At 37.6% G+C, this 14109-nt stretch overlaps 1 protein-coding gene across 3 annotated transcripts in view; it reads right to left on the bottom strand.

The window, feature by feature from the left end:
- Positions 1-14109, bottom strand: part of dixdc1.L (DIX domain containing 1 L homeolog) — a 66912-nt gene that overhangs the window by 2175 nt on the left and 50628 nt on the right. For all 3 annotated transcript variants that reach the window (XM_018225919.2, XM_018225918.2, XM_018225920.2), the window contains 14 exons: positions 13679-13788; positions 12378-12526; positions 10854-10943; positions 10714-10767; positions 10262-10312; positions 8524-8628; positions 7086-7139; positions 6127-6219; positions 5484-5555; positions 4856-4948; positions 4585-4746; positions 3060-3126; positions 1885-1996; positions 413-521 (listed from right to left, as the gene is read on the bottom strand). In XM_018225919.2, coding sequence (XP_018081408.1) covers positions 413-521; positions 1885-1996; positions 3060-3126; positions 4585-4746; positions 4856-4948; positions 5484-5555; positions 6127-6219; positions 7086-7139; positions 8524-8628; positions 10262-10312; positions 10714-10767; positions 10854-10943; positions 12378-12526; positions 13679-13788 — 1321 coding nt within the window. The remainder of the gene's footprint in view (positions 1-412; positions 522-1884; positions 1997-3059; positions 3127-4584; positions 4747-4855; positions 4949-5483; positions 5556-6126; positions 6220-7085; positions 7140-8523; positions 8629-10261; positions 10313-10713; positions 10768-10853; positions 10944-12377; positions 12527-13678; positions 13789-14109) is intronic.

Here is a 14109-nt window from a genome sequence, read left to right as displayed (position 1 = left end):
TAAATCAGTCACTTATTACAAGCAGCAGTGTAGTATATGGGTAAAGGGTAACTGATCCTGATCTTGCGTGAACATCTAGAATTCCTGTTATTAAGCAAGGCAGAGCTTTTGTTGTTTGTCAGAAAGAAAACAGAAATAAACAATAAATAAATTGTTTAAATAAATGACAGCAGCATGGGGCAGTATGCTTTCTACCCATGCCACTAACACAACTATGCTGAGCAAACAACTTTGCATCTTTGAAAATATTTAAACCTACTTGAGGATTTTCATGATTAGGGTACCTTGCACTTTGTTCCATGAGACATTACTATCAAAAATTATTTTCAAGACACACAGCATTGTCCATTTATTCAACTTCAAAATATTAATAGGATTCTGGAGCAAGGAATTTCTGCATTTCGGTTTTTACCTCTTCTTTCACTGTTCCAAATTCAGGATCCAAAGCCTTGAAGTGGTATCTGTGACTTCCCTCTCGACCAATAGCCGCCCTGAAGTCCCTCAGTGTCACCTCACCTAACCTATGGAGTGAGAACATTCAGTTATAACAATTAACTGAGGGTGATTTGCCTATCTCAGTATATTACTTGAAAGGAGATCAGACAACCAGTGTCCTTCTCCTCTTTTAATTGTTCAGTATAAAAATAAGAACTGCGTAAATAAATAGGCTGTGCAAAATAAAACATGTTTTCAATATAGTTAGTTAGCTAAAAATGTAATGTATAAAGGCTGGAGTGACTGGATGTCTAACATAATAGAAAGGACATTACCTCCTGCTTTGCAGCTCTCTTGGTTTCCACTGATTGGTTACAAGGCAGTAACCAATCATTGACTTGATGGAGGGGCACATGGGTCATAACTGTTGCTTTTGAATCTGAGCTGCATGCTAAGGATCAATTGCAAACTCACTGAACATTTATATCCCATGTGGCCCCCCTTAAAAAAAACTCAGAGTTAGAGAGCTGATAAGCAGGAAGTAGTGGTGTGACTATTATGTTAGACATCTAGTCAATCCAGCCGTTATAGATCACATTTTTGGCTAAGTAACTGTATTAGAAAGATTTTTTCATTTTGTCTTTTCACACTGAACTGTTCCTTTAAGAGATAAAGTGCTAACAAAAGTCTGCCTAACAGGATTATTAAGTATAAAGACTGGTTTACTACGAAAAGGAGCCCTGGCAGTTGGACAAGATGGCTAGTGTAATGCTAACATCTTACTTTCTGCCATTTCCATCCAAACTTGGTCAAAAGTAAAGAGCTTCAACTGGACCCCTGAACTCGGGGCAGAAATTACTGTGAAGGATTTGAAGACTTGGTAAAGCCCTAGGTGAGCATGTTATAAATCATAGTCAGCTCCAAAGTATAGGCCGGGTAGTTTTCTGAACCTTCTTTTTAGATACACTTGCCATACTTTGTGTTAACAGCAAGTATTTTCTTTGTTGGCTCTGAGGGGCTTTCCTGTCAGAACTCACTTTTCGATATTTCAGCATCACATACTTGTTGTAAATGTGCAGCACAGCATAAATCAAGGCGATGGCAGAGAGATGGCACTATAGCATTTACAATCTATAGCCGGCAAGAGTTTAATAATGTTGTGACATTAGGTTCTTTAATTTTTCCACACCCATGTTTTTTTTTCTACATCTACAGGGTCTGTAATTGGTTTGTTATAGGGTTTAGTATGATAAGTGAAGGGTCAGCTATTATGGGTTATTTTTAGGAGATAAAAGATACAAGTGAAGCATAGGACATTTTAGGATTTTTGTTTACAATGTCATACAGCTGTTTATTCAGTAGCACCTTTGCTTTCATATAATTTTACAAACAACAATTACCCTGAAGTTCTGTATGTAGCATATAGCTTAATATTGTATTTACCATTACCTCTTTGGTATAGTGACCATGAAGGGTGTCAGAGAGCGGTCAGTAAAGTACAGCACTTTGGTAGATGAGTTGCTGCTGCCCATGACTGGGGTGCTCTGTGAATGTGGCATTGCTGCAAAAATCAATATAACAAACAGTTATGGACAATACAATTGTGTTTATTATACTGTTCCTCCCTAACATTGCCACTAAAAATATCACTGTTCTCTGCATGATGGGCCTTGCCATTAGCCTTCGTCAATAACTAGGCTGCAAACATGATCATGTATTGTAGAGGGAATGGCGCTATTCTTAAAACAGGAAGGTGATATTTATTTTAATTTGTAATTTGACTGACTACTAAGAGAAAATGTACCATAAGTAGCTACTCTAGTGTGGCTACCATTGGTTAATTGTATTTATTGACTAGATAATAAAAATAGTACATTCTGACAAGCTGCTTTTTTAAAACTTAACTGCTCTCAACAGAACAAAATAACCCAATCGGTATGAGAAAGGACAACAAAAAATGGTATAGCAAAAAAAATCTCAGATGGTCCAGACTGAGATTCAAAGTATTCCCTGGCTCAAACAGACCCCACATTATTTATTATTTGATGTATAGTATATATTATGGTAGACTTGTACAGGTATAGGATCCCTTATCCAAAAACCCGTTATCCAGAAAGTTCTGAATTACGGAAAGCCTGTCTACCATAGACTCCATTAAAATCAAATAAGCCACATCTTTAAAAATTATTTCCTTTTTTTTGTAATAATAAAACAGTACCTTGTACTTGATCCCAACTAAGATATAATTAGACATAATTGGAAGTAAAACCAGCCTATTGGGTTTATTTAATGTTTTCACGATTTTGTAGTTGACTTAAGGTATAAAGATCCATTATTCAGAAAACCTCAGGTCCCGGGAATTCTGGATAACATATCCCATACCTGTATATCCTATTATATGTGAGGAATATGTACTGTATGGTTTGGTACAGCACAGAAAATTCTGTAATTTCATCTTACTGTACATTTCTTTATGCAGAGGGATAACAATAAATTGGACTTTTATGGGTGAATATTGAATAAGCAGTTAGTGCTACAAATAGGAAGGGGAAACTTTGAACAAATAAGCAATTATTGCAGAATATATTTTATCTATGCAAGATCGTTGTGAAATGCCTGCTTACTGGTATTGGGAGGCCATGAATCCCTGTATTCATTGATTCCTTTACTTCCTTGCATCTTTCCCCGAGCCTTGAATTGAGAAATAGATAGAGAAGGTGAATAAAATAAATCAGCTGTAAAAAATATATCAGATGCTGGGTTTTCATTTGGAGGGGTTGAACTTGATGGACTTTGTCTTTTTTCAACCCAATTTAACTATGTAACTATGTAACTATATTCCTTATTTGCATGAACAAGTATAAATGGTTGAGGTATAATTGCTTCCCTGTCAGTGGCAGAACTACTGGGGGAGCAGGGGGGTGTGATTGTACCCGGGCCTGCACCCCACTCAGAGGTGGGGGCCCAACTGCATGGCCTGCACCTGGACCCAGAGATGGATAGTTACGTTACTGCTCCCTATATAAGTCAATATAACAGATTTAGTTACTTGCAGTAGTTCATAGTTGTGCAGGAAGTTTATGTTGATGTTCCCCCGCTTTGTAGATACATACGTATTTTCGCTATTAGCAAGTATTGCCATGTTCAGAAATTCGAAATAAAAAAAGACCAACCGAAATGTATTTAAAAAAAAAATCGAAGGTTTTTTTTGTGGGTGAATAGGCTGTATTCGATCGTTCGAATCGATGTAAGATCGAATTTGATTCAAAGTATTTTCAAAAAAAAAAAATCTTTGATTTTTCAAAGTCCACCAACTTGACTCTGTATGGGTTCTAGGAGGCCCCCCATAGGCTAAAACAGCAATTCGGCAGGTTTTAGATGGTGAATGGTCATGATATATTTCGATATTAGAAGTTTCAAATTTGGACTATTCCCTAGTCAAAGTACACAAAACTCCAAATTCGAATTTTTTAAATTCGAATTTTCACTTCGACCCCTGATAAATCTGCCCCTAAAGGTCAATTGGTCACCAGAGAACAGAACAGTCTTACACATCACCTTACATACATGCAGTAGTGAACGTGAAACCCTGTCCTAGTACATGGTCAGTCTAACCAGCAAGTATTAGTATTAAAATTAAGATTCAGTGAGCTCTGTTATGTTCAAGCCATGGGTCCCATATCTTTTTAAATTTTTCCGGGGACCCACCGGCCAGATAAGTGAACTTAACAGAGGGAAGGGCTTTGTTGACTAAGTTGACCCATTGGGAATGCTATTGCCCATTCAGCACATAATTACCATTTTCTTGGCATAATACAGTGACGCTCGTAATCATTCATTTTTTCACATAAATATTTTAAAGAATTATTTTTTTCTATGTCAACAGTAATCTGCAGAGGGCATTGTCTTACAATATGCATCTGTCCATTCTTGTTAAAATAAAAAATACGTTTTGCCATTTTACATATTTATTGAATTTTCAACAATATTATTTGAACTAACTCATAAAAGGCAGGCCCTATGTTTTAATCCTTTGAAAAAGCTCTACCAATTAACTATATTATTCAAGAGACCAGAGGGGGGTTATGGTGCTCATTATAGTTATGGTGGCAATTGTGTTTGTTGAATAGATTTATGGTGGATACATACCTTCCTGTCCTGCCTCTTCTGAGTCTCTATGGCATGAAGTCTATCCATGAGACTTGAGATACCCTGTTCCAGACTATCTATTGTGTGATGCTGGGGGTCATGGCCGCTAAAACTGTTTCGCAGGCTGCGCAGTGCATCCCGCACCAACTGCAAGTCGTTAGCCTATAGGATTTAAGAAGGTGAAACATTCATATGAATGTCCAAAAGGGTTTGATTGAACAAATATTCATCAATAAAACATAAATAAACGTAGATGCAATATGGTACTAACAGTTCTCTGTTGGGCAGGTTCCCGTGAAGGCCCTTTGCCTGCTGACTGTATAAAGCCATTGGTCTGAGCAGGGTGGCTCATGTAGTCGCTGACCTTATGAGAAAAGGTAGACACTAGATGTTAATGTTGTCTTATTCTAAAATTCAGGAAAAACTAGGTTGCAGGTTAAAAAAAACAAACAGTATCATTGGAGAGGGGGGTTCTAGCTACTTTGGTGACAATTTATGGTCAATGCTGCAGGCAGGGTTTCCCTGGATATACTATACTTAACTGCTGTTATAGAACAGGAGCCATGTTAGTTTTACTCAGGGGTGCAAGTAAGCACCCTTTAGCGATCATCTAACAAGCATCTGCATCCCAGGTAAAGCTGCACTCTGCTTTACAATGTGTGAGGACCAGAGCACATGCGAGACATTGCTGTAAAATAGAGCAAAGAGGCCTGCAGTCATTCTGCACAATGCAGTGTGCAAAGTGCAAAAGAATGCACACGTGCATACAACTGTGGCCACTATATAAGTCAGAGGTTTATACTCTGCCATCTTCCAGGTTTCGTAGTGTCATGAACCACTGTTTCTCTGATGGCTTCATGCATTTGTTCATTTTAGTAACGTAAAACACTCAGCTTTACCTGTTCATCTTCTCCATTCATGTACTGCTGAAGAAGAGCCTTCCGGTGATCTAACTCCTTCTGAAGGTCAGTCTGAAACAATATATTTCATTAAACACAAATTTCTCTGTCTCAAATATTTTGTCGACACCATAAATAATTGAAACACATGCACTGACCATCACACAGTTAATCTATAAATTGCTAAAATCAACAAAACAATGGTGCATTGTGTTGCCAATAGGGATGCACCTAATCCACTATACCGAACCAAATGGGAAGGGGAAAACTTTTTTTACTTCCTTGTTTTGTGACAAAAAGTCACGCAATTTCCCTCCCCACCCCTAATTTGCATATGCAAATTAGGATTCGGATTCCGTTTGGCCAGGCAGAAGGATTCGCAAATTAGGGGTGGAGGGGGAAAACATTTTTTACTTCCTTGTTTTGTGACAAAAAGTCAAGCAATTTCGCTCCCCACCCCTAATTTGCATATGCAAATTAGGATTCGGCAGAATCCTGCTGAAAAAGGCTGAATCCTGGCCGAATCCCGAACCGAATCCGGGATTCGGTGCATCCCTAGTTGCCAATATAACTTGAAAAAGCACAGGAATACAGGTCATCACATTCAGCCATTGAGGGGCCACCCATTAAAAGGTACCAGTACCTTTTGATAGTTGGCTTCTGAAAGCTTCCGTTGAGATTCATCAAGCTTCCCTTGCAACTGTTGTATAAGCCATTCCTTATGGGTCAATTCTTTCTGCAATAACATTCATTATCAAGGTTACTGACGTGCATTACAAGGAACCTTTAGAGAAATTCTCAGGATGCAAAACTTGATCAAAGTCAATGTACAAACTGATGGGAGAACTATGCTTTAAAGGTAACTATACAGCTGGAATGTTGTAGTAGCTAACGCCTCGGTGGACCATCTATAGATGAAACAGAACTTATTGATTTCTCTATAACATTCATGTCAAGCAAAAAAGTGGTGTGAATGTGTGTCCCAGATGTGCCAATTAAATCTGTATCTGCACATTTGATAGGACTCAGGAGCAGATAAAGTAAGGCGATTTCAACTATAATAGCAGGAGCCTGACTGTGTAATTGCCTCAAAACAATCCACATTTCCAGTATCTGCTTGGACATTATGGTAAATGTATTTGCCCAATAATCAAATGAACAAATGTTAATAATCAATGGTTGATTTAGACATTGGGGTCTAGATATTAAAACAGCATTGTACAATCGGTAAGTTTATGGACATAAAACATTATTTTCTCTTAGAGTATTGTGGGTAAATGCTTGTTTCAAACTAGTTGTCTGAAGAAAGCCCAACTGATTTAGAGTTACCACGACTATATATAACATGGCCTGAATGAATGAAAACCTTCACAGACATTTTATTTTTCTTTTATTTGTGAAGCTTTGTGAAATTTAAAGATGATGATTATAATAACAATAAAACTATGCATTGTACCAGTTTAGTGGCAGACCCATACTTCCACTATCTGTTTATGTTTGGATATCCTCTTTAAAGAATACAGTGGGATGTTAATATATCTAATATGTTAAATACCATTTAAATAAATAATGTTTATTACTATATTGTTTTTTACATCCTACCTTATACTCTGCAACTAACTGGCTCCTTTCTTCCATTTTTCTTTGCAAATCCACCTAAAAGATAAGACAGATTCATTAAGGATATTCAAGAGCACATGGTCTGCATTTAATTTTAAAGTGAGCAGTGGGATATTTTCCATGGTAGTTCAAATTAAGACTACCCCGGGCTCTGAGTGGTACCGAATACAGGGACCAATTGTCAGTCATCTTACTTGCACAAGCTTCTTTGCCTGTAAATTAAGACTACCCCGGGTTCTGGGTGGTACCAAACACAGCGATCATCTTACTGTGAGAATACCTGGTGGTCTAGTGGGATGGCAGGGATGCCCACAGCCTGCGCCTCCTCTTTGTGCCGCTTTACTTCATGTGCGCCATGGGTGACATCACGGTTGGCATGAAATTCAATTATTTAAAGAGACCATGGCCAATTTCTCATTGGCCTAAGTACTGTAGGTCTATTTGCTGATAGTTCCTGGACGTGATTCATGTCTGATTATTTGTTCTTTGGCTGTTGCCTGTGCCTGACTTCTGATTGTTTGCTGCCTGTACCAACCTTTGCCTGTTCCTGACCATTCTCTTGGATCCTGACTTTGTACTGCGTTTCTATTTGGTCTGACCCCGGCCTGTGTCCTGACTACGCTCCTGGTTCCCGATTCTGTACTACACTGCCTCATTGGTATCGATCTTGACCTGTCCTTCGACTACGCTCTCTGTCTATGCTCTCTGTTCCTGGTCCTTCCAGTATGCGTTACAGTTACCTTGCCTGCCCAGAACCTCGCCCTTGGTCCTCTCAATTTAAGACTTGGTGGCATCCAAGTAGCAGAGGGTGCCTCCCGAAGTGAAAGGCGGTTATTATAGCAGTAGCGTGGGCCAAGACCGGGACCTTGGGGTTTGTTCTGGGTTTTGGGCTACCATACGTTACACTTACTTACAACCGCTTCTTTGACATCAGTAGAAGTTGTGGTTCATAATAGGTCCAATACGCAGAACTTTGCTGCAAAACTCAAGTGCTTTATTGTGTCACAACTTGTTTCGAGCAAAGCTCTTTCTCAATGACCATCACTTGAGAAAGAGCTCTGCTCGAAACATGTCCTAAGTAACCGAACTGGGGGCAGTGAGAATGCCCTGCCAGTTATGTTGTAATGGGAGATTCTATAAATGCCTTAAGAGTTGCTTATTTCAAGGTTGCAGTGATTTCAAGATATAGTCTATAATAGGTATATATACACATATATATATATATATATATATATATATATATATATATATATATATATATACATACATACACACACACATACACACAGGGGGTCATTTGGAGTGGTTGAAATTGATGAGCCCAAATTCTATGAAATATTAAGCTCCTTCAGTGCACAATATTTTATGTACCCTCACTCAGCAAACTGGTTCAGAAGAGTATTCCTGGTTCATAACTCACATTCTGGCTTTGCAGTTCATCCCTGTCCATGTTAGCCCTCAGTAACTCCTGTTTCAGTTGAAGCACAGCGCTTTCTTGGGTAGCCATTCTCTGCTGCAGTGCATCCTAGGGAACCAAAAGCAATGAAGCTGAGCAAATGCAGCTACAGTATACATACAGCAAAACACTGGGCAAAACATGTTATCCTTGCAATGGCATCCCTGCTAGACTTGGGAACATTTGCCTTTGCTTAACTTTACCCTGTGGTAGTGTATTATTCTGCTTTCTCATAATAATTTTGCTTTTTACTTAATCAATGATATTCTGCCCTGTTATGTTAAAATTATACCTTACACTAAATACTGGAATACATCCTGATGCTTTATCATACTGTGTAAAACAATTAACGCCAGAAAAAAAGGTGTAAATAGCTGTGTAAAACGAATGGCATATTTATAGAGGTGTGTCTTGTAGAAGTAAATCTAGTACATCTAGAGCAACTGAGTAATGTTTCTGCTTTCAAAAGATCTCTTAAAATACACTTATTTAGAGAAGCCTACCCTTACTCTGTTTAGCTACCAAATGCAATACCATATGCTACATATCTCATCTGCTTGTTTCTGATTTTTGACACTCCCACACCTTGTGTCACATTCACTTCCCTTTTTAGATTGTAAGCTCTTTTGCACAGGGCCTTCCTCACTTTTGTAATGGATCTGGCCGTTATGTATTTAACGATATGTTCTATGTATGTAAAGCTATGTTCTATGTATGTAATTCATGTGATTTCTTTGTATAAACAAATTTTTTCTATGGGGCAGATTCACTAAGGGTCGAATTTCGAAGTTAAAAATACTTCGAAATTCGACCCTCTAATTGAAATCCTTCGACTTCGAATATCGAAGTCGAAGGATTTAGCGCTAATCCTGCGATCGATCGATCAAAGGATTTTTCGTTCGATCGAACGATTAAATCCTTCGAATCAAACGATTCGAACGATTTTAATCCAACGATCGAAGGAAAATCCTTCGATCAAAAAAAGGTTAGCAAGCCTATGGGGACCTTCCCCATAGGTTAACATTGACTTCGGTAGGTTTTATCTGACGAAGTAGGGGGTCGAAGTTTTTTTTAAAGGGAAAGTACTTCGACTATCGAATGGTCGAATAGTCGAACGATTTTTCGTTCGAATCGTTCGATTTTGTTCGAATTCGAACGAATTTAACCAATTCGATGGTCGAAGTACCCAAAAAATACTTCGAAATTCGAATTTTTTTCATTTGAATCCTTCACTCGAAGTTAGTGAATCGGCCCCTAAATGTTGGTGCTCTTAAAATACATGTAAATAATAATAATAATGGAAGACATTTCACGTATCATCTGAGCATCTTATTCAGTTGAATGGCAGATTTGATGCTGTTATTTTACACAATATCTCACTTAATCCATTCAAGTCAATGGGACAAATAATTAAGTTCTGACAAAAAAACCCGCCAAATACTAATAGTATTTTTTAATAGTATTTTTAAAAAGCTGCTTCCATTTACACATTTTTACACAGAGGTACACAGAGGTACACAAATGCTAGAAATCAATACACTCTTTTTACATAGTGATGCCTGGTGTGTGGTGTATTTTGTCACCATTTTTTTACACATCACAGGCCTCTTAGAATTACAGTGACTATTTATTTAATAACATTTTTTGCCACACTATACACGAATAGTGTACAATGTTATTTACAAAACACTGTTCTATTTACCTTTATTCCCTGCAAATTTCTGTTTTCCTGTTTATAGTTCAGAAGTTCATTCTGTAAAATTAAAAGTTTAATCAGTCAGAGGCAACATATAAGTTGGGAAAGTTACATCTATAACTCCTTAGCTGGCCTATTTCAAAGTACACACACAGTACTGTATTGTGACAATCAGCATTAGCTGCCACACTGGAATGAATTTGATTGAATTGACTGAATCCTTTTCACCGATGTCAGAACCAACATATGGAAAAATGCTGATTTGCCCCCAACCACAAGTGTATGGATTGGCAGTACTGTAATTTGCCTGTTACATTATAGATATGGAGGATTTTGACCAAAAGCACACAGTGTATATTGAAATTATCTTTTTTTTTTTTTTTTTAAATAAGTTTCAGGCTATAGTTTCACATAATTCTGGCAACCCAAGACAAAATGAAATAAGATGCACATCTTACCCTTAGTGACTGATTTTCGCTCATACTTTGATCCAGACGACTTTTGATTATGACCTGTAAATAAAGCAGAAATACAGTGTATCCAGCACCCTGTGTTAACTAAATCATTTGAGGAGGGAATAATGCAAGACTGTCCTCACCAGTTGATCTTCTGGGCACGCCCCATCTTCTTGCAAAGTGAACAAGCTCTGTTGTTCGTCCTCAGGGAGGGATCCATTTAATAGCAGTGCCTGAATGGGTAACCGAATACTGTAACCAGGGCTGATAACAAAGTACTGGGTTCTGCTACAATAGTCCATTTAAGTGTAAACCAACAATTAGTGCTCTTTAATGATGGCAGATACGTTTATGTGAATTTGAAGTGGAAAAAAGTCTAGTTTTAACTACTGTGTTTTTATCCTATATCCTGAGCTCTTATTTTTCTGAATTCCTCCTAATTGATCTATGTCAGAGTGACATCTGATTTTATGTATATTTGTTACAGTGATGTTCCTGAAGCTGATGATTTTATAGTGTAAAGTAAAGTTTATTTTGACTAATGATAAAATAGGATTTGGAATTATTTCTTAGGGAGACTGGTCCCCTTTAAATGAGTAGGATATTCACTGGGGGTGATAATTTGTGGTAACCCCAGTAAATATACAATGGCTTACTTTTTACCCAGGAGTGGCACTCCTCTTTTATAAAATATGCTCCATCTTCATTTTGCCAAGGAACCCTTGCAGTTAACCAGGACCATTTGCACACAAAGTATAGAAAATGTCCAGTTTTACTATAAAGTACATATGCTTATTCCCAATGTTACTATACTACTGGTCCTGAACAACTGCATGGAATATAAGGGGTCCCAATTCTCGATAATCTGAACAAAATCACATACACCTTATTACATCCTATTTGCAGCTGTTATTTCATCACTCATGAGGAAGCTGCTTAGCAAAATGCTCATTGAGTTTGACCACTTATTTGGTGAAGATTCAAACACGTGTAGTGCACTATAGAAACAGAATGTAAGAAATGGTGCATAAACCCAACAAGCCGGAGAGTCAGTCCACTTCTTCATATATACTGTAAATCTTCCAACAGGGTCGCACTCAATTTTAGTTAAACGTAGCACTTATTTCAAACGCAATAAAATCATGTGAACAGTTCATATGCAGCACAGCAAACTTATCTGTACAGAGTCAGTGAAGTAGCAACGTTTCGGGAACATCCTGTGCCCTTTCTCAAGCTAATCTCTGCCACTGCGTGTCATGCATCCGAGTGTCCATTATAGGATCACATCTAACCGATCACCCTGGCTACGTGTCTCAAATAGAGACGCGCATACAAGGAAGCGGCCACACTCACTGACGTGATCGTAACTAGTTAAAGATTGCCTTGAGAAAGGGGACGGTATGTTCCCAAAACGTCGCTACTTCACTGACTCTGTACAGATATATGTATATATGTATATATGTGTATATATGTATATGTGACTGTGAAGCTTTGGGAGGGGGGGTAGCCTACTTTGTCCTTAGAGTGAGACCAAAGTCAGCTCCTACCAGATATAATAAAAATAATACAAGAGATGCCCATATATAGATAATTTCCTTCTCACCCTCAACTGTGATGCAGGAAAATTATACCATGTAAAGTCTTCTGTCATAAGTATTCCAATTTACCTGTAAACCAGATATCATTTTTTTGGCTTCTTCCATCTCTCTTTCTAAATGGTCCTGTTGCTCGAGGAGACGGTCCTCCCATGATGACTCTGGGTAAATAGCAGGGCTTGTACACTGAAGGTCAGTAAGGTACACAGAAGGAGTATCTTCTGTAATATGGTTAAAAAGGTCAGTTATAAACATGTATTAGGTCAAAACTTGAGCATCAAGTTAAGAGTACAAAGTATATAACAGCATGATCCTACTGTAAATGTACACACACGAGAGGGGGATAGTGAAGATAAACTTGAATATTTCAGAAACGGTTCAGAATTCTGAATAAACTATATTTACGAAACTTCTTATTTCAGTGTGATGAAGCTTATATCAAATTTTCATTTTCACGATAGTTCCCCTTTAAGGCCTTCAGTGCCATTTTCCTATGACAGTAGTGTTTTTGATTTCCAAATTTCAAAAGGCCTCTATTCGGGAAGGGAAACCAATCTCAGACAGAAATGTTCGATCAGATATACACACATGTATGTTTATATAAATATATATATATATATGTGTGTGTATATATATATATATATACTGTATATATATATATATATATATATATATATATATATATATATATATATATATATATATACACTCATTTGTTCCAGAGAGATCCGCACTCAGAAGATTCAAAAAATTTTTATTGCATAGCGAGCACTGGGCTAACGTTTCGGCCTACTCCAAGGCCTTTCTCAAAATGGACAGTATATATATATTAACTTTTATTTAATGAGTTTTTTTCAAATCTAAAAACAATAAAATCTCAAAATTCTTGAATGTGTTTTTAATTTAAAAAAACTCAAAACTTAAATTGAAAAATAGCTTCACATTTAAAAATGCAACTCCTATTGGTTTCTATAGCTTTTATAGATGGAAAATTTTTTATTGAGTGTTGAGTTTTTTGCACATAATTTCATACATGCTGGAGGACTGCCCCCTACTGTTTTGCAGAATGTATAGAATACAGAAGGTCAGTCTGCCCATCAGCTGTGCATTTGTCCCAGGCAATTGAACTGCTAAGAACGTATACACACAGCAAATCAGGTTAACACCTGTATTGTAATATAATTATCCCAGGATGCAGGAATAATTATGTTACTATACATGCAAACATACAACATCCTGAAGCTTATGGGAACAAGCCAAGATGATACGTTACTGCAAAGGACAGGGTGTAAGAAGAATGTGCAATTCCATTATTGGAGCAAAATTACAGTGGGTAAAATAGGAGTAAGTCTTTAAATAGAAAATGTGTGTACCTCTCTTAGCAATGCTTTCCTCTGACTGAATCACAGCAAGTTCCTTCTCGTCACACACAGTTTCATTTACTTCTGATTTTACACTGTGTACTGGACTTGGTGATGCCAGGCTGTAGAATTAAAAACAAGTTATTAAAAGAAGGTTATTAATGCATATACTTTCCTTCCTTTCATGCATAATTTTTAAAATTGTCCTGACAGTGTGTGTTCTTTTGCTATTATGTCTAGGTTTCTTCTTCCCTTATATGGAAGGCCATCTCTCTTTCCGTGGCCCACGATCCGGCCATGGCCATGATGTCAGAGGGGCGGGCCAGTGACATGGGTGGAGTGAGCGATGTCATGGGTGGGGCTATGACACAGTGATCAGCGATTGGCTGATCGCCATGTCAATCAAGGGTGATCCTGCCCGGATTTCCATATTTTCTTTACAC

Source organism: Xenopus laevis, chromosome 7L (genome assembly GCF_017654675.1).
Source record: "Xenopus laevis strain J_2021 chromosome 7L, Xenopus_laevis_v10.1, whole genome shotgun sequence".
NCBI classification, from domain to species: Eukaryota; Metazoa; Chordata; class Amphibia; order Anura; family Pipidae; genus Xenopus; species Xenopus laevis.
Note: the sequence above shows the minus strand (reverse complement) of the source record. Positions and strands in the feature narration are given on the sequence as shown.